Source organism: Malus domestica, chromosome 07 (assembly GCF_042453785.1).
Source record: "Malus domestica chromosome 07, GDT2T_hap1".
Classification (NCBI taxonomy): Eukaryota; Viridiplantae; Streptophyta; class Magnoliopsida; order Rosales; family Rosaceae; genus Malus; species Malus domestica.
Genome location: NC_091667.1, coordinates 25,696,424 through 25,720,452, shown reverse-complemented (window position 1 = coordinate 25,720,452; position 24,029 = coordinate 25,696,424). Strand labels below are relative to the sequence as shown.

The 24,029-nt window shown below is 38.2% G+C and overlaps 3 protein-coding genes across 3 annotated transcripts; all 3 read left to right on the top strand.

Annotated features, from left to right (window-relative positions):
* The first annotated feature begins 14,346 nt into the window (after window positions 1-14,346).
* On the top strand, window positions 14,347-14,874 carry LOC139197787 (uncharacterized). Its single transcript, XM_070825751.1, has one exon. The coding sequence runs from the start codon at window positions 14,347-14,349 to the stop codon at window positions 14,872-14,874; it is 528 nt and encodes a 175-aa protein (XP_070681852.1).
* A 640-nt stretch (window positions 14,875-15,514) lies between these two features.
* LOC139197786 (uncharacterized) lies at window positions 15,515-16,906 on the top strand. Its single transcript, XM_070825750.1, has one exon. It carries the CDS (start codon window positions 15,515-15,517, stop codon window positions 16,904-16,906), a length of 1,392 nt encoding a protein of 463 aa, XP_070681851.1.
* Window positions 16,907-18,282: 1,376 nt separating this feature from the next.
* LOC103429291 (MLO-like protein 6) lies at window positions 18,283-23,016 on the top strand. The gene is made up of 15 exons (XM_008367434.4): window positions 18,283-18,697; window positions 18,959-19,016; window positions 19,130-19,341; window positions 19,427-19,543; window positions 19,659-19,722; window positions 19,995-20,083; window positions 20,468-20,542; window positions 20,628-20,722; window positions 20,817-20,866; window positions 21,201-21,241; window positions 21,400-21,573; window positions 21,677-21,712; window positions 21,882-21,949; window positions 22,185-22,245; window positions 22,344-23,016. Exons 1-15 carry the CDS (start codon window positions 18,575-18,577, stop codon window positions 22,800-22,802), a joined length of 1,722 nt encoding a protein of 573 aa, XP_008365656.3. The 5' UTR covers window positions 18,283-18,574; the 3' UTR covers window positions 22,803-23,016.
* Window positions 23,017-24,029: the final 1,013 nt, after the last annotated feature.

Below are 24,029 nucleotides of genomic sequence, written 5' to 3'. Positions count from 1 at the left end.
CAAAGAAGGCCTACTGACGCTCCGATTAGAAGATGCGACTATGGGACAAAGGTTCAGGGCCGAAGGGGTAGAGGAAGACCTAGGAAAACTTTGGAAGAGACTCCAAGAAAAGACTTAGAGTACTTGGATCTAACGGAGGACATGACACAGGACCGAGCACAATGGCGTTCTAAGATTCATATAGCCGATCCCACTCAGTGACTTGGATTTTCCAAGTCTCTAACCGAGAAGTTTTCCTTACTCGAAAAATTAAGGGAACACTACCTCAACCTACATGCTCCACTCACAAAGCTTCAACATACAAGCTTCAACAAAAGAAAATTCAAAGAACTTAGCGAAGAAGTCTTTGGTGTATTTAACACAATACGTTGAATTGAAGGAAAGCTTATTTATTGATATCGCCGATAAGTTACAAATATGTACATATACATGAGTCAAAATAAACAAACAAGAGGGAGCATTCACAAAGGTTGTTTAGGAGAAGTCTCAGCAGTCGGTAGAGCCCCAGAAAGAGAAGGCACCGGAGGGGGATCATTCGGAGCCTCAGTACTGGACAGAATCCTAGAAGGAGGAGGCATCATAGGTTGATCATTTGGAGCTTCATTACACGGTACAGCCCCAGAAGACGAAGGCAATAAATGCCTTTGGAACAAACCCACAAATCTCTTATGATCAAGTAAAACCTGACCATCAGATTCCTTCATCTGGTCAAGCTTCCTCTTCATGTTTGTAGCATAGTCATGTGCGAGCCGGTGCAACTGTTTATTCTCATGCTTGAGTCCTCTAATCTCCTGTTTGAGACTCATCACTTCAGCCGCCAATGATTCAACTTGACAGGTTCGAGCAAATAGGCGTTGGGCCATATTAGACGCAGAACCTGCACACTGAACACTGAGAGCCAGAGAATCCTTAACAGCCAACTCATCAGACCGTTTGGAAAGTAGTATGTTATCTTTGGAAGTGAGAAGGTTCCTGGCCACCACCGCATCGGTCATATCATTCTTCATCACGGAATCCCCAATGGTAAGAGGACCAGTAGGGGAGATGAAGGATGGGCACCATATGTTGTCTGGAGAAGGCGTGGCTGCCTCTTCAACAAGGTTCAAGTCAAAACGACGGTCGGAGGGGCCAGACATTTTCAAAGGTGTTGAAGAGAGAAGAGGTCGGACAAATCAAGATCTTAGAAGTGCAAGAATGGACCTTCTACGGGTGGAGATTCAAGTGTGCTTTGGAACTTAATGCCAGCCTCTATAAAAATCTGCACTCGACGGAGCTTCAGAAATCAAAGAGGCGCCTGCTCAGAAATCGAAGAGGTGTTTGCTTTCTTAAAAGCTGGGTTGCTCAGAGACCACGAGGGTCGATCTCAGAAATCAAAGAGACGTTTGCTTTCTCAAAAGCTGGGCTGCTCAAAGACCACAAAGGCCGATCTCAAAAATCGAAGAGGCGCTTGCTTTCTCAAAAGCTGGGCTGCTTAGAGACCACGAGGGCCGATCTCAGAAATCGAAGAGGCACCTACTTTTCTAGCCTTGTCAGCCCCTGTCACACACACACTCAGCTTTGCGGAAATTATGGGCATTCTGTCGAAGATTTCTGGTGAAGTAGAAAGCACATGAATCTTACGGTTCAATCACCCACTTCCCACACGCAACATTAGCTCATGGGTACCACAGATAACTTTGCCAAAGTTCTCTGACAAAGTTGAGACACGTGAAGCTTGCAGCTCCCACTACATCGCTCTGACCAAGAAGGGTAAAAGAATAGCAAAGAAACAGCACTAACAAAGTTTAGACACATAAATTTTGAAGGTCTAGCTACCATATTATTACCCACAAGGGTAAAGGAACAGTACCACTGCTGAATAATTGGAAAGTCCCTATGTGTCAACCTCTGTGCTTCGTGGCAAGGTAGACTAGCAAACATGCCCAACCTTTACTCACATTCAAGAAAACACTCCCAACAAGATTGCTTGCTCCAAAATTGAAGAGGCACCGCCCTCCGAATCTCGAGAGCCAGACTCCCAACATGATTACTTTCTCAAAAATCGAAGAGACACCGCTCTCCGAATCTCGAGAGCCAGACCCCCAGCAGGATTGCTTTCTCAAAAATCGAAGAGGCATCGTTCTCCGAATCTCGAGAGCCAGATCCCCGACAGGATTGCTTGTTCGAAAACCGAAGAGGCACCACTTTCCCAACTTCAAGAGTCGGATCTCCTTGGATAAAGCTTGTCTGTAATCTTCACATGCAACATCAGCTTTCCAGATACCACAGACCACTTTTTCAAAGTGCTCTGACAGAGTTAAAACATGTGAAGCTGGCAGCTCCCACTACCGTGCTATGACCAAGTAGGGTAAAGGAATAGCATTACTACTTGTTGTTAGGGAGACTCCTATATATGTCGACCTCCATCCCCAACGGACAGGCAGACCTGCAAAAATGCTCAACCATTCCTCATATCTGAGAGGGCACTCCCAACGAAGCCTTTCGAAATATTCAGCTTTCTTTCCCCCCGATAATACCTCTGCAAACAAGCTATACTAGAGCAAGAATATCTCATATCATCAGGGTTAAAAGCAAGAGTATCCCATATCATGCTTTTTCCCTGTCTTTTCCTTTGGCCTTGTTCTTACCAGCAAGACAAGGAGAAAGAGAGCAATCAGTCAGCACTTGGAATCAAGCTTCCAGTCAGGAACTGACTGCTTGAAACCCCTTACCTGATTACTTACCTGGCATTGCTCTCGAGTACTCATCTTCAACATCTTATGCTTAAGATACCGCATCTGCCTGAGGAACATATAGGGCAAGTGAGAAGGATACAAGGAAGCATGTGGAGACAAGCGTAACAGCACACGTGCCGATACATCCCCTACTCTGTCAAAAGCAAAAGTATCCCATATCAGCAGGGTCGAACGTACTCTAGATTTGATGGACTTGTTTTGACCCTCAAATTCTTCAGTCGGCCTTATACTCTGGAGGAAACCAGAAAACCCTCCAGCCCAGTTCAAGAATAAGCCTGTGGAAAGTTACTTCTTCAAAAGAAAAAGTATCCCATATCATCTCTTCTCATTTTTCTTCTCTTTATCCTTCATGTTGCCTGCAAGATAGGGAGAATATGAACAATCAGCCGGAACTCGAAATCAAAGTTCTGATCTGGGACTGATTGCTTGGAGCTCTGATTGCTTACCTTGTCTGTCACCTCTTTCAGCAGATCCCCTAGCTCGGCGACTTGGGGGACTCTTACTACATGGTTTGTATCGCGCTTGACCAAGCCTGAAACTACAAGTAAGCTTCAAGTGAAATTGATACATTACCTTGTGCATCTTGATATGAACATATTTATGCGACTTAGTTAGCTTGTTTTTGTGCATTTGTGTTGTTATTTCTTAGTTAATTATGTATTTTAAGCTATTTTCGTGTGTTTGTAAGTCATAATAACAAAGTTGGCAAGAAAGTGCATTTTGGAGCATTTTAGAGCATTTTTGAGCCAATATTGGATAGTGCAAGCATGGAGACATGAGGATGGACGTTTTTGAAGATTTGAAGGCTAGAAATCAATATGTGTGTGTGTGTGTGCAAGTGTGTTGACCTACAACTCCAAACATCCATCCACTACACCCATTACATCCACTCATTACCAAACATCCATCCACTACACCCATTACATCCACTCATTACCAAACACTCACCCACTACACCCATTACATCCACTCATTACCAAACACTCATCCACTACACCCATTACATCCACTCATTACCAAACATTCACCCACTACACCCATTACATCCACTCATTACCAACAACTCATCCACTACACCCATTACATCCACTCATTACCAAACATTCACCCACTACACCTATCACATCCACTCATTACAACTCCATACACTCCTCTCCCTAGCCTATAAATACATCCACCCTTCACCATAATTTGGGGGCCATCATCCAAAGACACCACATCATCTACACAACTCTCTACCCTTCACCATAACTCACCTATATCCATCCACCACCACAAGAGACCATCCATTCATCAAACCACACATTGTGCCGTAACAAAGAGAAGAAGGAGGACCCTTGGATGTGCTTGCCATTCAAGTTGGATTGTTGGAGCGTTTTTAGGTGTTTTCATTCTTTTGCTTTCAATGTCTACTTTGTTATTTTCTAATTTTGTTGCAATTATGAGTGGCTAAACCCCTATTTAGTTAGGGGGAAGTTTGAAGCCATGAACATGCTTGAGACATGAATTGATTTCTTCCAATTGTGATTTGATAAGTTGTGATTGCAATTCAATTATCTATTTTATTCATAACTGATTCTTGTATGTTTATTAAGGATGCATACTTAGTTTTCATGCATGAATTACATGCTAGAATATAAATGAGTTTCACTTAATTGTTACAAGTTTATATTCATGAGTAGTGAAGGTTGTTTATCACAATCGTGTTAATTGAATTCTTGGCAAATGTATCATGCATTCATAGTTATAATTGCCTCGTCAACACTTATGATTTTCATTGAAAGTAATGATCTCTGATTGTATCTCTATTATGCATTCATATAGGGGACTTTTAGAGAATGATTTGGGTTGTTGCATGAATTCATCCAACTCAATGAGTAAAGGAAAATCTGAGGGTTAATTTGTGCATCACGGTTAATCTGGGGTGTTGAGCATCATAGTTTATTGAAAAGCAATTGGAAATCAATTCATGTACAAGTGTGTCATGTGCGAAGAACGGATCTCTAACTAATCCATCCATCATCTCATTTCTTAAATTCGCTTTACAATCTTATTACTTGCTTGTTTATTTCAAATTCATCCAAATCAAAACTCCCATTTTACTTTCTTGTTCCAAAGTGTTTAAAATCTGTTTTGTTTGTGTTTTAGAGTGTTTTGATTTAAGTCAAAACACTAAATTCGTCCAAAATTGTGTCAAATCTGCCCAGTTTGTGTTTTTAGGCAGTTTTGAGTGTTTTTAAGTTGTTTTGAGTCTTTAGAATCTGTTTTGAGTCCCTTTAGTCTATTCAAACGTTTTTAACTTTGTTTTTATGTTTTTGAGTAAGTTTAGAGGTTTTAGCAAGCCCTCTTAATCCCCGGTTTAAGAACGATCCCTACTTATACATATACTACAATTGTCAAAAGAGGGTTTAATTTGAGTGCTTAACTTTCATCGCATCAAATTTTGGCGCCGTTGCCGGGGATTAGCAACTTTGCTAATCCCTTGTTATTTCTTTTTGTTTATTTTCGTGTCTTTTGTTTTTAGTTACTGACTTTGTTTCTGTTTGTGTTTTTTTTATTTTATTTATTTATTTTTTTGTTTTACTTTTGATATTTGATTTAGTTTTGTTTCCTTGATTTCAGATAGTAGAGAAGTAAGACATGGATTTTGCTACCATTCAAGCTCAATTGGCGGAACTTACTTCTCAATTGTCACAATATGCCGAAAGGACTACCATGCAAAGTGTCCCTACATGTGATGTGTCCTATGGGCAAGGATATCCAATTCAGCAATATTCTCAATTCGCTGCGAATGAAGATGCTTGGGGTTATCAAGGCCATAGCCAATCATGGGACAACATGTTTTCCAACGCTTACAATTTGGATTGGAGAGATTGTTCAGATTACATAGAACCTCAACAATTCCAACAAGATGGATATTGGCAACAAGAAAAGGAGTTCCATTCAAGACCTATGCAGCCATCACAACCTCATATACAATACGCTCAATCAAACTCAGGTTCGTCAATAGATTATGATCGAATTTTTGATGAAATAAATTCTTTGGTGCAGGGCTCACAAAATCAAACCAATGAGGCTCAACAAGATGGATATTGGCAGCAATCTGATGAGTTTTATTTAACACCTATGCAGCCACCACAGCTTCCCTTACAACAATTCCAATCAAATTCAAGTATGTCCACAGATAGTGATCAAAATTTTCAATTACTAACCTCTTTGGTGCAGGGGCAGCAAAATCAAAATGAAGCTATGCTAAATCAAGCTAAGGAGATGAGCGAATTGAAAAATCAACTTGGAGAGATTATGGAGTTCACGGCACAAATTGAAAAGCAAAGTGAACTCCCCAACTCAACTATTGAAAATTCGAAGGAAGATTTTGAAATCCATGATGCTATCACTTTGAGAAGTGCTATGGAGGTTGGAGCTAACCTAAAAACATCCAAACATAGCCTAGAAGTGGATGAGGAGCTGCTGATTGAGGAGGAGGAAGAAGACATACACACGGAAAGGGTAGAACAACCCTTGCCGCAGCCCATTAAACCCTCTAAACCACCCACCACAAGTAAGGACGTCCCAATTTCATTTCATTCTAATGTTATTCCTCCGAACGTCCCTTTTCCTCGTAGGTTTTTGATTCCCAAGAAAGAAGAGAGTGAAAAAGACATCGTGGAAGCCTTCCCAAAGGTGCAAAATGATATTCCAATTCTTGGTGCAACAAATCAAGTTCCAGATTATGTTGAAATGTTCAAAGGACTTTGTACACCAAGAAGAATGATTCAAGAGAAAGTAGTGGCTGGAGAAGATGTAGAATGCATCAAAGAGGATGTGCTTGAGACAACCATTCCTAAAGAAGTTGAAGTTTTTGACACGGGATAAGTCCCAACCAATCTGGCCAAGTCCAATATCCCTGAAACTTTCAAAAAAGTGGTGTTTGTCATTGAGTTCTTGTCGGACAAAGCAAGTAAGTCATATTCTCCAATTTTACATACGTTTTCCACTAACTTGCTGATTTTGATGATTCATGCACCTACACTAGAATTTAAACCATTGCCGGATCACGTCAAGTATCACCTTCCATTCAAGGATCAATTCCATGTCGTGGGTCCTATTCAAGCTTAACTGGAGGTATCGTCCGGCTGCAAGACGTTAAAGAAAGCACTTATTGGGGGGCAACCCATGTATTCAAAAAAGGAAGATCTATGAATCGCTCTACAATCAGTTTTGCGTTTCTAAAAACCTTCCATTTTCTGCATTTCTATTTTGCCATGATTGTCATTTTTTATTTTTGTTGTTTATTTAATTATTTTTGGGTGTGGGTTTATTTTTGAAACATTGACAGATATGCAAGATATTCTTACATTCATTTTCATGAAAAAAAAGGAACATTAACCAGGAAATTACAAGAGGGAGCCTTCACAAAGGCTGCTTAGGAGAAGTCTCAGTAGTCGGCAGAGCCTCAGCAGTCGGCGGAGCCCCAAAAGGAGGAGGTATCGGAGGTTGATCATTTGGAGCTTCACTACGCGGTACAGCCCTAGAAGACGAAGGCAAATGCTGTTGGAACAAACCCACAAACCTCTGATGATCAAGTAAAATCTGACTATCAGATTCCTGCATTTGGTCAATTTTCCTCTTCATGTTTGTGGCATAGTTGTGTGCGAGCTTGTGCAACTGTTTATTCTCATGCTTGAGCCCTCTAATCTCCTGTTTGAAACTCATCACTTCAGCCGCCAACGATTCAACTTGACAGGTTCGAGCAAATAGGCGTTGGGCCATGTCGGACACAGAACCCGCACACTGCACACTAAGAGCCAGAGACTCCTTAACAGCCAACTCATCAGACCGTTTGGAAAACAGTCTGTTATCTTTAAGAGTGATAAGGTTCCGGGCCACCACTGCAGCGGTCATGTCATTCTTCATCACTGAATCCCCAACGGTAAGAAGACCAGTAGGGGATATGAAGGATGAATGCCATATGTTGTCTGGAGAAGGCGGGACCGCCTCTTCACCAAGGTTCAAGTCAAAACGATGGTCGGAGGGGCCAGACATTTTCACAGGTGTTAAAGAAAGAAGAGGTCGGACAAGTCAAGATCGTAGAAGTGCAAGAAGAGAGTTTTTACAGGCAGAAATTCAAGTGTGCTTTGAACATCCTGCGTACCTTTATAAAAATCAACACTCGATGGGATTTCAGAGATCGCAAGCTCAGAAATCGAAGAGGCCAACAAAAAAAAAAATCAAAGAGGCGCTAGCTTTCTCAAAAGATGAGATTGCTCAGAAACCACGGCCAATCTTCTTTTCCAGATTTGGCCGCACTTGTCACATCAACTCAACGGGATTTCAGAGATCGAAGAGGCAATTCCAGATATCGGAGAGGCATCTGCTTTTGCAGACGTGTGAACATCTGTCACATGTAGAGTAAGCTTTGCGGAAATCACGGGCAGTTTGTCGAAGCGCCGATTCCAACCATCTGCTTTTCTCGACGTGTCAACATATATCACTTGCAGAGTCAGCTTTACGAAAATTATGGGCAATCCGTCGAAGATCTCTTGTGAAGTAGAAAACACGTGAAGTTTACTATTAAATCATCCAACGGTTGCTGACAAGAGTGAAAGAATAGTACCGGTTATTAATTCCTATAAATGTTATCCTTCACCCTCAATTGCAAGACAGACATACCTAACCCCCATTTTTCCCCGAGAATGCCTTTCCAACACACCCTCTCGAGTCATTCAGTGTTCCAAATTCCTTGGGGTACCTCTACAAACAACTCATTCAAAGCAAAAGTATTTCATATCATGAAGGTTGAAAGCAAGAGTATCTCATATCATGCTTTCTCCCTGTCCTTCTCCTTGTCTTTATTTTAGGACAAAGAGAAATAGAGCAATCAGCCAGCACTTGGTATCAATCTTCCAATCTGGAACCGACTGCCTGGAACCCCTTCCTGATTGCTTACCTAGCATTGCTCTCGAGTACTCATCTTCATCATCTTATGTTTCCTCTTCGTCTACCACATCTGCCTGGGGAACAGATAAGGGAAGTGGAAATGATACCTCCAAGCATGTGGAGACAATTTACCAATTCATCCTCCACTAGGGACAATGAGAAAGAAAGCAAGAGGTGGGCACTTGGAAAGATTGAAGAAAGAAACAGATCAACACCTCTACCTCGTGCCTGCCCGCTGTGCAGAATAATCAAGCAGAGAAAAATGCAGATTGCACAATCAAATCAGGGAACTCTCATATTCCTCGCTTAGAATTCCAAACCAGTTCAAGATCAACGCTGTGGAAAGTCAACAAGATCATCTATCTCCAAAACCAGATTTGCGTTCTTAAACTCTACTTTGTCTGGTTTTTACTTTGCTATACTTGTCATGTTTATTTGTTGTTTGTTTGTTTGCTTGTTATTGTGTGAGTTTATGCTTAAAACATTGCGGACAATGTTTGATTTAAGTGTGGGGGGATAACCATTGTTTTGCATGAAATTCGTAGGAGTTTATCACCCATTACTTCTAGTGTTGTTCCTTGCTGTTTTAAGTGTTTTTAAGCTGTTTTGGAGTGTTTCAGTGTGTTTTGACATAAAAATCCGAAAATCTCATAAAAATTTGAAAAATTGTTTTGAAAAACCCAAAAACAGTTGTTTTTGTGTGTTTATTTGTGTCTTAGGGTACCTTCCAACATAATGATGATGATTTGGTTTTTAATAACATGACTGTTAAAGAGAGTTATAAACATGGATGAAAATTTGATTTACTCTTTGGTGTATGCTTGGTTGTGGTTATAATTTATGAATTCGCATGCAATCATAAAGGAAAAATCAATTTTGTAACATGCTTGAAAGAAGGAACTCAAATGTACGCTACAACCTTGTGAGACTTGAGCCTAAACGTTTATTTGGAGAGTTAATAATCTATGCACCATTGTTTTTTAAAGTCGTTGCATGATCTCATTATTCTTTGCTTGGTTGCTACTTAGAAGGCGTTTCATCATTTAGTTCCAAATGCTAGAACTCATGCCTATTTCATTCAAAGCATGCTATTGATTTGCATAACACATATTCAAGATGAAGTTGTGTAGTGACCACCACAGCCAAATTGCCGTGCCCTATTTCATTATGTGTTTAAGTTTAACCCCGTTGAGCCTTTTGTAGCCTATGTTCTTTGTTAACCCACACTATCCTCACCTAGCCTAGATTAGGACCATCCATACCCTTGTTCTTGAAGCATAGTAAAACATAATTTAGAAGGAATTCCTTTTGTTGAACTTTTGCAGAAAAACAAGTGTGGGGGAAGTGATTCTTGTGTGTGTGTGTGTGTGCCAAAGTCCTTAATAAGGCACGGGTAGAAAAGAAAAAGAAAAAAAGAAACATTTGTGGAAAATAGAATGAAAAGAAGAAAAGTTGTGAAAAGAGTGAAAAAGAGTTGAAAAATATGTGAAAAAAGAGCTCTAAAGAAATGGTCCAAAACATTGAATTCGGCCCTAAGTGTTGCTTGAATCTTCCCTTTGTGTTTAAAAGTTAATTTCTGCATTATTAAGTGAATTCCAAGTGTCTATTTCATTACTTCGCTTGCCATTGCTTTCAGAACGTTTGTTATCCTTATCCTTTCTTTGTTAGCCATGACCCTTAAACCCCGTTACAACCCTTAACTTTATCTTTAGTGTTGTGTGTTTCAATTTGTGGAGTTTGAAATTGATATGAGCATATGGTGTCACTGGTTCTTGCATCTAAGTAGTAGCATTCCATTCATGAGATCATATATATACATGAATTAATAATTCCAGAAATTGCTTCTTTGTTGAAAAACATATGTGAGTACAGTTTTCATGTTTACATCAATCTTCTCACATATACCTAATATAGGGAGTGTAGTCAGAAATTCTTGTGTGAAAATAAGAGTGTATCTAGTAAGGAATTGAGGAAATTCTCTAAGGCATGTTACTATATTCAAAATGATGTTTTAATTGATTAAATGTGAGCTAGTGAATGGTGACTATGATTAAGTATGCTCGAGGGTAAGGAATGCTTAAATCTATGTAAGTGGTGATCTTTGGCATGTCATGTTTTATTGAAAATCCCTGACGCAAATGTTGGAAGGTTAGGTTGTGTTTTGTTTGTTTTGTTTCTTTTGTTTTGCTCGATGACTAGCAAAAACTAAGTGTGGGGGAATTTGATAGGAACATATTTATGCGACTTAGTTAGCTTGTTCTTGTGCATTTGTGTTGTTATTTCTTAGTTAATTATGTATTTTAAGCTATTTTCGTGTGTTTGTAGGTCATAATAACAAAGTTGGCAAGAAAGTGCATTTTGGAGCATTTTAGAGCATTTTTGAGCCAAGATTGGATAGTGCAAGCATGGAGACATGAGGATGGACGTTTTTGAAGATTTGAAGGCTAGAAATCAATATGTGTGTGTGTGTGTGTGCAAGTGTGTTGACCTACAACTCCAAACATCCATCCACTACACTCATTACATCCACTCATTACCAAACATCCATCCACTACACCTATTACATCCACTCATTACCAAACACTCACCCACTACACCCATTACATCCACTCATTACCAAACACTTATCCACTACACCCATTACATCCACTCATTACCAAACATTCACTCATTACCAAACATTCACCCACTACACCCATTACATCCACTCATTACCAACCACTCATCCACTACACCCATTACATCCACTTATTACCAAACATTCACCCACTACACCCATTACATCCACTCATTACAACTCCATACACTCTTCTCCCTAGCCTATAAATACATCCACCCTTCATCATAATTTGGGGGCCATCATCCAAAGACACCACATCATCTACACAACTCTCCACCCTTCACCATAACTCACCTATATCCATCCACCACCACAAGAGACCATCAATTCATCAAACCACACATTGTGCCGCAACAAAGAGAAGAAGGAGGACCCTTGGACGTGCTTGCCATTCAAGTTGGATTGTTGGAGCGTTTTTAGGTGTTTTCATTCTTTTGCTTTCAATGTCTACTTTGTTATTTTCTAATTTTGTTGCAATTATGAGTGGCTAAACCCCTATTTAGTTAGGGGGAAGTTTGAAACCATGAACATGCTTGAGATATGAATTGATTTCTTCCAATTGTGATTTGATAAGTTGTGATTGCAATTCAATTATCTATTTTATTCATAACTAATTCTTGTATGTTTATTAAGGATGCATACTTAGTTTTCATGCATGAATTAGATGCTAGAATATAAATGAGTTTCACCTAATTGTTACAAGTTTATATTCATGAGTAGTGAATGTTGTTTATCACAATCGCGTTAATTGAATTCTTGGAAAATGTATCATGCATTCATAGTTATAATTGCCTCGTCAAGACTTATGATTTTCATTGAAAGTAATGATCTCTGATTGTATCTATATTATGCATTCATATAGGGGACTTTTAGAGAATGATTTGGGTTGTTGCATGCATTCATCCAACTCAATGAGTAAAGGAAAATCTGAGGGTTAATTTGTGCATCACGGTTAATCTGGGGTGTTGAGCATCATAGTTTATTGAAAAGCAATTGGAAATCAATTCATGTACAAGTGTGTCATGTGCGAAGAACGGACCTCTAACTAATCCATCCATCATCTCATTTCTTAAATTCGCTTTACAATCTTATTACTTGCTTGTTTATTCCAAATTCATCCAAATCAAAACTCCCATTTTACTTTTTTGTTCCAAAGTGTTTAAAATCTGTTTTTTTTTTGTGTTTTAGAGTGTTTTGATTTAAGTCAAAACACTAAATTCGTCCAAAGTTGTGTTTGAGTCAAATCTGCCCAGTTTGTGTTTTTAGGCAGTTTTGAGTGTTTTTAAGTTGTTTTGAGTCTTTAGAATCTGTTTTGAGTCCCTTGAGTCTATTCAAACGTTTTTAACTTTGTTTTTATGTTTTTGAGTAAGTTTAGAGGTTTTAGCAAGCCCTCCTAATCCCCGGTTTAAGAATGATCCCTACTTATACATATACTACAATTGTCAAAAGAGGGTTTAATTTGAGTGCTTAACTTTCATCGCATCACATCTCCACCAGTTAAAGATACCACCCCTGGATGGAGGAAGAGTACTTCCAGAGAAGATGCCACATCTACCTATGAGACAGATAAGGCAAGTCAAGACAATACCACACTCCGGTACTTAGAAGTTTCGTGATTACGAGATCATTCTCCCACAATATTTCCTAATGTCATTTGTAATAAATCATTCACTTGTACTCACTAAAGGAGAGCTTGAACCTATGTACTTGTGTAAACCCTTCACAATTAATGAGAACTCCTCTATTCCATGGACGTAGCCAATCTGGGTGAACCACGTACATCTTGTGTTTGTTTTCCTATCTCTATCCATTTATATACTTATCCACACTAATGACCGGAGCAATCTAGCGAAGATCACAAAAAGCGATCGTTTTCGCTACCTAGAATCTATCTTGCAAGAGAACGGAGAATTAGATGGAGATCTCAACCATAGAATACAAGCTGGATGGATGAAGTGTAAGAGTGCATCCGGCGTGTTGTGTGACCGTCGTAGGCCACTGAAGCTCAAGGGAAAATTTTGTAGGACGGCAATAAGGCCAGCGATGTTGTATGGCACAGAATGTTGGGCGGTGAAGCATCAACACGTACACAAAATGGGTGTAGTGGAGATGAGGATGCTTCATGGGATGTGTGGGCACACGAGAAAGGATAAGATTGGGAATGAGGATATCCGAGGTAAAGTAGGAGTAGCCGAAATTGAAGGAAGGATGAGAGAAAATCGGTTACGGTGGTTTGGACATGTGCAAAGAAGGCCTACTGACGCTCCGGTTCGAAGATGTGACTACGGGACAGAGGTTTAGGGCCGAAGGGGTAGAGGAAGACCTAGGAAAACTTTGGAAGAGACCCTAAGAAAAGACTTAGAGTACTTGGATCTAACGGAGGACATGACCCAAAACCGAGCGCAATGGCGTTCTAGGATTCATATAGCCGACCCCACTTAGTGGGAAAAGGCTTTGTTGTTGTTGTTGTAAAAAAAAAAGGGCCCAGCCGCAAATTTAAAAAAAAAATAGCAAAACATATCAGGGACCACTCGGTCCCAATTAACCCTAATACTTCCAACCCTTTCCCAATTCCCCACCCCCCCTTTGTTCCCTACTTCCCCCACCACTTCCCCGTTCCCTGCTGCCGTCCCTTTTCTTTCCCTGTTGCCGTTCCTTTTCAGCACCAGCAGCCAGGTCATTCACCACCATTAGCATTGGTTGCAAGTGCATTCACTCACCACCAACCCTTTTGAGTTTTGAGGTAAACTAATTTTTAAAATTTGAATTATCAATTTATAATTTAATATAAAATTTTGCAATGCAAGTGACATAGAATTATATGATAGATTGATAATTGATGTATAGAATTGTTGTTGTTGATGAATTAAATTATTGACTAATTGAATTATTTGATTTCATTTCAAACCCAATTTTTAGGTTCAATTTTTATAATATTTTAGACTATGTGTTAGTGTTTTTATAATATATAATGTGTTGGAATGATAATTTTGATAGGAAATTTTTGTTATATCATGTGTAGGTAATTTTTGCAAACAAATTATCGAAGCCATGTCTTTTAGGAAACAACTCTCTGGTAATATGAAAAGGAAAAAAAAGGCAAAGGATAACGAAATTGCCGAAAGTTTAAGAGGATCTCTTAATAAATTTTTCTCTACAAAGAATGAGTCAGTTGAAAATTTAAGAGAAAATGATGTTGGTGAAGAGCCACAAAATTTTGTTGGGGAGTCTCATGATCATGAAAACGGTAGTGATTTAGAAGAAAATGTTGCTGATGAGTCTCAAGACCATGAAAATGATGGTGATGTGGATTTAAATGTTGATGATGATCATATTGGTGTAGAGGAAAATATTGAATCTCCTGAACCTATTTTCCATTTAAACATTTATGATCCAAGAGTTTGGGATGGTCTTAATGCAGAAATGAAAGACTTACTTGTAGAAAATTGGCCAATTCGAGAAACTAATCTCACTTATCCTAAGGACAAACTCTCTAGAAAATTTTCCTCACACTACTATAATCGAAAATTACCAACGGATGAAATTTATGATAGAAAATGGCTTGTGTACTCAAAATAGTTGGATAAAGTCTTTTGCTTTTGTTGTAAATTGTTTAAAACAATTGCCTCAAAAAGTGAGTTAGCAAAAGATGAAATTAGTGATTGGAGACATCTTGGTGTGAAGCTTGACCAACATGAAAAGAGTAAAGAGCATCTCATTAATTCGTGAACTTGGGTTGAGTTGAAAAGTAGATTGACAACAAATCAGATAATTGATAAAGAATTTCAAATGCGAATCAAGAAAGAGACAAATCATTGGAAACAAGTGATGCTTAGAATTATTGCTGTTGTGAAATGTCTTGCCATATGTAATTTAGCATTTCGTGGAACAAATGAAAGACCTTATGAAGACTCTAATGGCAACTTCTTAGGTTTACTTGAAATGATTGCGGAGTTTGATCCAATAATGTAAAAGCATTTTTGACTTATTGAGAATAAAGAGATTCATCACCATTATTTGAGCCATAAAATCCAAAAATGAGTTGATAGCTACTTTAGCTTCAAAAGTCAAAACCGCAATCATTAAAAAAGTAAAAGAAGCCAAATTTTTTTCTGTCATTCTTGATTGTACTCCTGATACAAGTCATGTGGAACAAATGACTTTAATTTTGAGATGTGTTGACTTGTCAAGTAGGTCAATAAATATAAGGGAGTATTTTATGGAGTTTTTAAGTGTGGAAGATATATCAGGACAAAGACTTTTTAATGAGTTGCAAGATGTCCTAAAGTCTCTTGATCTTGATATTGATAATGTGAGGGGACAAGGTTATGATAATGGATCTAACATGAGAGGGAAACACCAAGGTGTCCAGAAAAGATTGCTAGACATAAATCCCAGAGCCTTTTACATGCCATGTGGTTCTCATTGTCTTAATTTAATAGTTTGTGATATTGCAAGTTCATGTCTTAAAGCAAAATCTTTTTTTGGGGCATGTCAATGTATATATATGGTGTTTTCCAACTCTACAAAGCGTTGGAATATTTTGCTTGAACATATTGATGGTTTAACTTTGAAGTCATTGTCAACTACTCGATGGGAAAGTCACATTGAAAGTGTTAAAGCAATTAAATCCCAAGTAGCCCAAGTTAGAAATGCTTTGTTTAAGTTGGTGGAAATTACTGAGAATCCCCAATTGAGTAGGGATGCAGAATGTTTAGCATCAGGAGAACTTTTTAGTTTTGATTTTGTATTAAGTTTGGTTATTTGGTATGACATTTTGTTGAAGATTAACATGGTGAGCAAAAAATTACAATCTGAAGACATGCGTCATGATGTTGCTGTAAAGGCATTGGAAGCACTTGTTACCTTTTTTGAAAACTACAGAGAAATTGGTTTTGCTTCTGCCATGAGTGATGCTAAAGAAATTGCACTTGATTCGGAAATTGACCCTGTTTTTCAAACTAAACGTCATAGGCCCAGAAAAAGACATCATGATGAAGTTGATGGTAATGAGAGGGAACAACAGTCTGCTGAAGAATCATTTAGAACAGATTATTTTCTTGTTATAGTGGATATTGCTCTTTCTCAACTGAAACACATGTTTGAACAGTTAAAGGCTTTTGAATCTATTTTTGGCTTCTTGTTTGATGCACCGAAGTTAATTTCATTGGATGATCAACATCTGAAAGAAAATTGTATGAATCTTGAAGCACATTTGAAACATGGAAATACTATGGATGTAGATGGAGCCGACTTATGTTCCGAATTACAGGTGTTGCAAATGATGTTACCTAAAGAAGCATTTCTCTCTAATAACCCTTGGACATCCATGGAAATAGCAAACTTTGTAAAAGAAACCAACATGTGTCATAATGTCTTGATTGCTTATCGTGTACTGTTGACTGTACCTGTGACCGTGGCATCTGCAGAAAGAAGTTTTTCAAAATTGAAGTTAATAAAATCTTACTTGCGGACCACTATGACTCAAGATAGGCTAAATGGATTAGCAATCTTATGCATTGAAAAGGATGAGATTGAAGACTTGGAGTATGATGATATAATTGATGATTTTGCTTCAAAAAATGCCAGAAGACAATTTCTTAAAGGTTGAAATTTCAAGGAGCTTTGCTAGGAATGACTGTATATGATTGTATTTTTTATTGTCGGGGTTTAGGTACTATGTCCCCCCCGTTGTATATTTTCTCAAGTAATATAATTTGGGCGTGAGGGCCTAGCCCCCCAGCTTCGACTGGGTTCCAGCCCTCGTTAATTTTTTTTTAAACATATATTTTCGTATTAAAAAAGGGCACATTTTAAGCTTTTCGCACTGGGCACCTAAAAACTCAGGACCGGCCCTGTTAATTTCAACTATGGTGTTTATATCTTTACAATGCAATAACATATGTGATATGTTTGTTGATAAGTATGATCCATTAGGTGGTGGCGGTAACCTTGATCGACATGCATAAAGCTCAGTTGATGGTTAGTTTTCTTTAATGCCAACGACCAGGCCCAGCAACTAAATTCAAGGACATTGAAAGTTCTGGGAAAGGATATTCATATATATTCTTCAAAATTATGAGCAGTCCACAACATATGGCCCATGCCTCTTTACATTTGCCCCCTTAGACTTTAAGACCAAGAACCTTGTTTGGTTTGCCACAACGAGAACCACACATAAAGCCCTCTGATATTTCTCAGCTTTTAACTAATTTTATGCAGCTCAAATATTGACTGCAAATTAGGTAACCCTTTGGCCCTTAAGATTAATTTTGTCTGATATACCAAACATCATGAACCACTTGCGTGGTCACGATTGATTGCGTCGAATGAGTTTGCTCTTATCCCCTCTGGACTTCCTGGTTAATATATAGACTCTCAACGAGTTTTTTTCTTACCAAAATAACGATTGACCATAAAAAGATCACAATTTTTTTACTTGAATTTTGACGTTGTACGTAACTGAAAATACCCTTTGTATCTTTTAAGTTAATAGTTTGTAAGAGGAATAATCTGGAGCTCTCTCCCCGCCACATGTCCATCTTCTTTGTGATTGACCCGCAGTTCAAAAGTACAACAAAAATATATGATGAACACGTAATAGCCATTTTTGACCATGCCATTTTGGGATTTGGTCAATTTCTAATTCCAAAGATATGGAAATATTATATATTTAAAAAATAAAAATTCTCTAAAAAGAAAGTTGGATTTTCAACGTAATGTTAACAAGCTGTTGATAATATTAATAGATAACATGTTAATAACCAAATGAATCAACATTTTATTAATACAAAGTTAAGTTGAGATGATAAATTCCACATCGAGAAAAATGAGGAATTTGCGTGTGCTTATAAGTAATTAAATTATTCATCATATTGTCAATTAATTTTGTAATTAAACCTCAATTTTATTTTTCTTTTCAAATCCGTCATATTCCTTACACATGTTAAGTCCAGTCAATCATAATTTCTAACAAATCCGATCTTCTGAGAAATGTTTCTAAATTTGCATGCCAAGTATCTCCAAGTTAAAGTTTGCTGATTTATATTTATTTACGTAATTTTGTTAAGTACTTGGAGATAAAGCTGCCACACATTGACAGAGACTGACTAATGCTACACTCATTTGAAAAAGTCTTAAAAGAAATCTTGAATTTTTTGTCCTTGCCCTTTCCCTTCTGCAGACAAATTTTCCCTTATAAATAACAAAGACGAACTCATTATTTTGGATGCAAAAGCACTTTTTGGTAGCGAGCTTTTTTCAGTAGAATTAAGTTGTAATGGCTGAACTCGCTAAAGAGCGTACACTAGAGGAAACACCGACATGGGCTGTTGCTGTGGTCTGTTTTGTGTTGCTTGCAGTTTCAATCTTCATTGAACATACGATCCACCTCATAGGAAAGGTAATTAATATTCTCAATTCATAAATTATTTAAGATTATCTCTGGAGGAATTCAAATATACAGATTATGCATACAAATGCAACCAAATCGCATGTAGTAGGGGTGATCCCCCGCATTTGAATTACAGAATAAGTAAAATAACGTTTAAAAGTAGTGGTATTTCACTTTCGCCGTTTCCTCCTTCCACTTATACTGCAACTCTCAAGTTTCCGAATTGGGACTAATTTGCAACTGCTATTGTTCTTCTTGCATCATTTTTAGTGGTTAGCAAGGAAACACAAGAGAGCTCTAGTTGAAGCACTTGAGAAGATCAAATCTGGTATATAACCATCTAATTGTGGTCATTTATTTTCCTTTTTTTTGGGGATTTATAAAGAGTGATTTTGGTTCATGGCCTAACCATTTTCTTTGTTGTCTTTGTATTCTTTGAAGAGCTTATGCTGTTGGGATTTTTATCCTTGCTCCTAACTGTGCTGCAAGGACCAATCTCTGATATATGCATATCAAAAAGTATTGGAGCCACTTGGCATCCCTGCAAATATAATAAGTCATCAAAATCTGGAAAGAATGGTAGGAAACTTCTTGAGTTCTTCAATCCCAGGCGCAGATTAGCAGTAAAAGGATATGATTACTGCACAGAGAAGGTAAAAACTAAGGGATAGTTAGTTACTTTTATCTTTTTACCATGTGTATGTGAGTTGGATATAATTGACTGCACTTTTTCTGCAGGGAAAAGTAGCCTTTGTGTCTTCATATGGGATTCACCAACTCCATATTTTTATCTTTGTGTTAGCAGTTTTTCATGTGCTCTACTGCATCCTTACCTTGGGTTTGGGAAGATACAAGGTAAAACTGGCAAGTTTTTTACTGTCTTGGAATCTCTCTCTCTCCCTCTCTCTCTCTCTCTCTCTCTCTCTCTCTCTCTCTCTCTCATCTTTTCATTGTTGTTTTGGATTTACAGATGAGAACATGGAAGGTTTGGGAGAAAGAGACAAAATCAATTGAATACCGCCAGTTCTCTAATGGTTTGTAGTTCACTTCAATTTAATTTATTTACCAAACCCTTTTATTAACTTCAAAGCTATGTGGGCCCCATCCCAGATTATGAATGGTTTAAGCATCCAAATCATTCTTTATCATATGATTAATTTTCTAGTTCATGTTTTTTCTTTCTTAAAGAACGATTAATTGGTGCCCAGATTGACTCTCAAGTCCTCAATACATCATCTTTCTGGAATCTTTCTGTTGACCATTTTTTTTCTTTTCTTTTCTTTTTTCACAATTATTTCCATTGCAGATCCAGAAAGGTTTAGGTTTGCAAGGGATACATCATTTGGACGAAGACATTTGAACTTCTGGAGCAAGTCACCAGTCTCCCTCTGTATTGTAAGTAACATGTCACTATGAGGTTCAACCTTGTTTCTTGATCAACAAGTCAACTTTAAAACTCAGTGTTAATCTTCTTAAAAAAAAAAAACCCTCATGTATAGTGCAATAACAGCCGGACACAATAATAGTAACGTTTATGGTTTTTCTTCAAAATAGTATTTTAAGTGTTATTTAATATGAAACTGAGTTTCAAGTCTATTCATAAAAATCCTCGTTGAAATTTTCTGCAAAAGCATTATCGGTTGTGTTATATATCAATTGTCAATGAACTTGTAACATGAAGTTCAAATAATGCCTGGAATATTAGGGCTTCAGGAATCAGGACATTGGATTGGGCATGATTTAAGGGTGTTCTAATTGTTTCTCCTTTTTCTTCCTCAGGTCTCTTTCTTTAGACAATTTTTCCACTCAGTTACAAAGGTTGATTACTTAACTCTGAGGCATGGATTTATCATGGTGAGTCCAACATCTGCCCAAGTTTTTTGCATCGCGATTGATGCCGGTCGTAAAGGGATTCAATTTCTATGCGCTGTGATTTCAGGCACATTTGGCACCAGGAAGTGAGTCAACATTTGATTTTCAGAAGTACATAAACAGATCAGTTGAAGAGGATTTCAAAGTTATTGTGGGGATCAGGTTGGTGTTCTCAATTGAAGCATCTAAACTCATTAGGTTCTTCAGTCAAATACTTGTCTTATAAACCTAACTTTTATTTCATTGATTAATGCAGTCCAATTATATGGTTCTCTGCAGTGCTGTTCTTGCTGTCCAACACTTACGGTAAGTGAGATATTCTTCGGAATTAATCTGGATACGAATCTCAGTTTGATTGTAACCTAACGGAGTACTCACGATGAACCGAATCAATTAAGCTTTCTTTTGATAAATCCATTGATGGACTTTTCTGACAAGGCTCTCAGTCTGCTTAACCGTGATTTAGTGCAAATTTGATTCCCATACATCTTGAGTATTTTTGAAGAAAAAAAAAAGGTCAATTTGGTCTAATCTGTTTCTACTGTTATAAACTTATAGTGAATCTCTACGTTTTCATATTGATTCCGAAAATGTGATGAACCTTAATTTACTGACCAAGAATTGTTTCCTCTTTGGACAGGATGGTATTCTTATATTTGGCTACCAACCATCCCTTTAATTGTAAGTTCCACATAAAATATATCATTCAAGTTTCATGCATGCTACATACATTTAGGCAGCGCCTGGTGGGTAGTGAGTTATCCAATCCTAAACACCGAACGAGGCCTTAAGGTCGTGAGCAACAAAGAAGATCCTGATGGTAATTAAAAACCTTGCAGATAGTCCTAACGGTTGGAACCAAACTACAAGTGATTATAACAAAGATGGGGCTGAGGATTCAGGAGAGAGGGGATGTAGTAAAGGGTGCACCTCTTGTTCAACCCAGCGATCACCTCTTTTGGTTCGGAAGCCCCCGCTTCATGCTCTATCTCCTCCACTTTGTTCTCTTTCAGGTACATCAAAACGCATCGAAATTTCATGTGTATTGTTTCTTCAATTCACTGATATTATATGCTCACATGCTGCTTTTTTGTGATCTTTTCCTCTTCATTGCAGAATGCATTTCAAATGGCCTTCTTTGCATGGAGTACAGTAAGCACATTTCCTCTCTAATTAAGATTTTTAATTAAACATCCAGTTTTATTTGGCAAATTAAAAAGAAGTTTTATACAAAAACACTTCACGAGCAATTGGAGGAAAAACCCCCCCTCGTCTATCTGCGTCTCATATCGTAACCAATTGTTCTTTTTTTCTTCTCCAGTATGAGTTTGGGATAACTTCTTGCTTCCACAGGAGCACTGAAGACATTGTCGTCAGGCTCTCATTCGGGTGAGCACTGAGCTTTACACACTAATCAATATTTGAACTTTCACTTTCTTATATGACCTGCGATTACTTCTATCTCGGCCAAAAATCCCGAACATGTGACTGCAGCACGTAGCTTGATGATCCGGTTGTACATGACACTCTCACGTGTGTTCGGGGTTTTGGGGCGTGACAAACTTATTCAATGAGCACAAATATTTTACTAGTGCACACAATACTAAATTGGTGATCTCCACAGGGTCATTGTACAAGTTTTATGCAGTTATGTGACTCTGCCTCTCTATGCTCTAGTAACTCAGGTAAAAATGATCTCGCTTCGTTTTGATTTTCCAGGGGGTACTAGAGTGATGAAGCCTTGATTCAACTTCGATTTACTTTGTTTTGTTTGATCAAACAGATGGGTTCGACCATGAAACCTACCGTTTTCAATGAGGGAGTGGCAGCAGCACTGAAAGATTGGCACCACAAAGCCAAAAAGAACACAAAACACAGCCGCCATTCACCTTCAACCACCCCATTCTCAAGCATGCCGCCAAGTCCCACGCACGGCACGTCCCCAGTTCATCTGCTGCACAACCACAACTACCGCAGCAATGACGATGAATTTTACGTATCTCCGAGGCGATCAAACCTTGAAATGGGTCATTGGGGCACTGAAGGGTCCTCACATTCACCAAACAACAATGTTGGAGCTAGTGACGGGGATGAGATTAGGCAAATGACCAACGTTAGGGATCTGGATCAAGAGCCTGGCTCAACGGAATTGCCTCGATCTCCGCTTCCAGTTCGTCGTACCCAGTCTCAGCATGAAGTTGCCATTAGTTCATCTGATATTTCATTTGGAAAAGGCAACTGAACAAGTAGATGTAGTTGGATCATAGAACATGCTGCTAACCTCTTATTTCTCTCTTTTTTTCCTTCCTATTTTGGTACACTATATTTGGTTGAGCATTGCAGCAGTATATAGTGGCTAGGAGTAGGATGTTTCCATTCAATTGTATTGTACGTAGAAAAGTTTACTGCAGATGCATATGATGGTAATGTGAATTTTTTTGCTCTTTCAGGCATCACACATTGTACTTTACACACTTTCATTTTTACTAAAAATATACTTCTTTCAACAATTCATTTCCGTCACTTTGTTCTCGCTCATTAAGATATGTCTTCGTTATTTGAGAGTTCATCTCAAAAGTTAGGATGTAAAGCAGGGGCGAAACCAAGATTTTGATTTATCAATCACGTGTGAGTGTTATACAATATTAAAAGTTATAGTTGAATATCAGAGTGCGCAACGAACAAGATTACAAAATAATAAAAATATTATTAAACAAACTAGAATGCCGGAACGGCTACAAAACCCTAAAAGCTACATTGTGACTGACTTATTTCTCAACTGAATAACAAACATGCTATTTATAATAAACTAACCCTAGCCCTAAAAGGTAAGAAATCGAAACCCTAATGCTAACGGGCTAAGCCCAGAAAACTAAACATTCAAATAAACCAAAATACAAATATTTTCCAACACCTCCCGTCAAACTCATGGCGGTACACGACATGAGTTTGCCAACAAGCAGATGTGGATGCAAGCCTCCAAATTCCAATGCCGATGTTGATGCCGATACCAATATCAATGCCGATGCCAATACCAACTTCCAAACAAACAATAAAAAAATCCAACCAACAGACCATATATTTCTTTCTGCTCGTGTGGGCCTTCAAACAAAGAACCAACGTTTTCTTTTTTCTTATTCCTTTTTTATTTTCTCCTTCGTCCTCTTTTTTTCTTTTGTTTCCTTTTTTTTTAATTTTCTCCCTTTCCTTCTTTCCTCCTGCTGGGCCTTTTTTCAATTCATGCAGCAACCAAGTCGAGCATAAGGAAAAGGATTGCAGCAAATAAAACAACTCCAGTGCAAAGTCAAAATGCAGGACTTCATACCGGTTGCGACAGATTCGAATCGTAGAAGTCGATGAGGGTATGACCCGAGTCAAGGTGCAGATCAAGCTGTGAGATGTAGGTTCGTGAAGGATGCAGATGCTCCAGATCCAGTTTAGACTACCAACAACTAATATCGAAATCCAA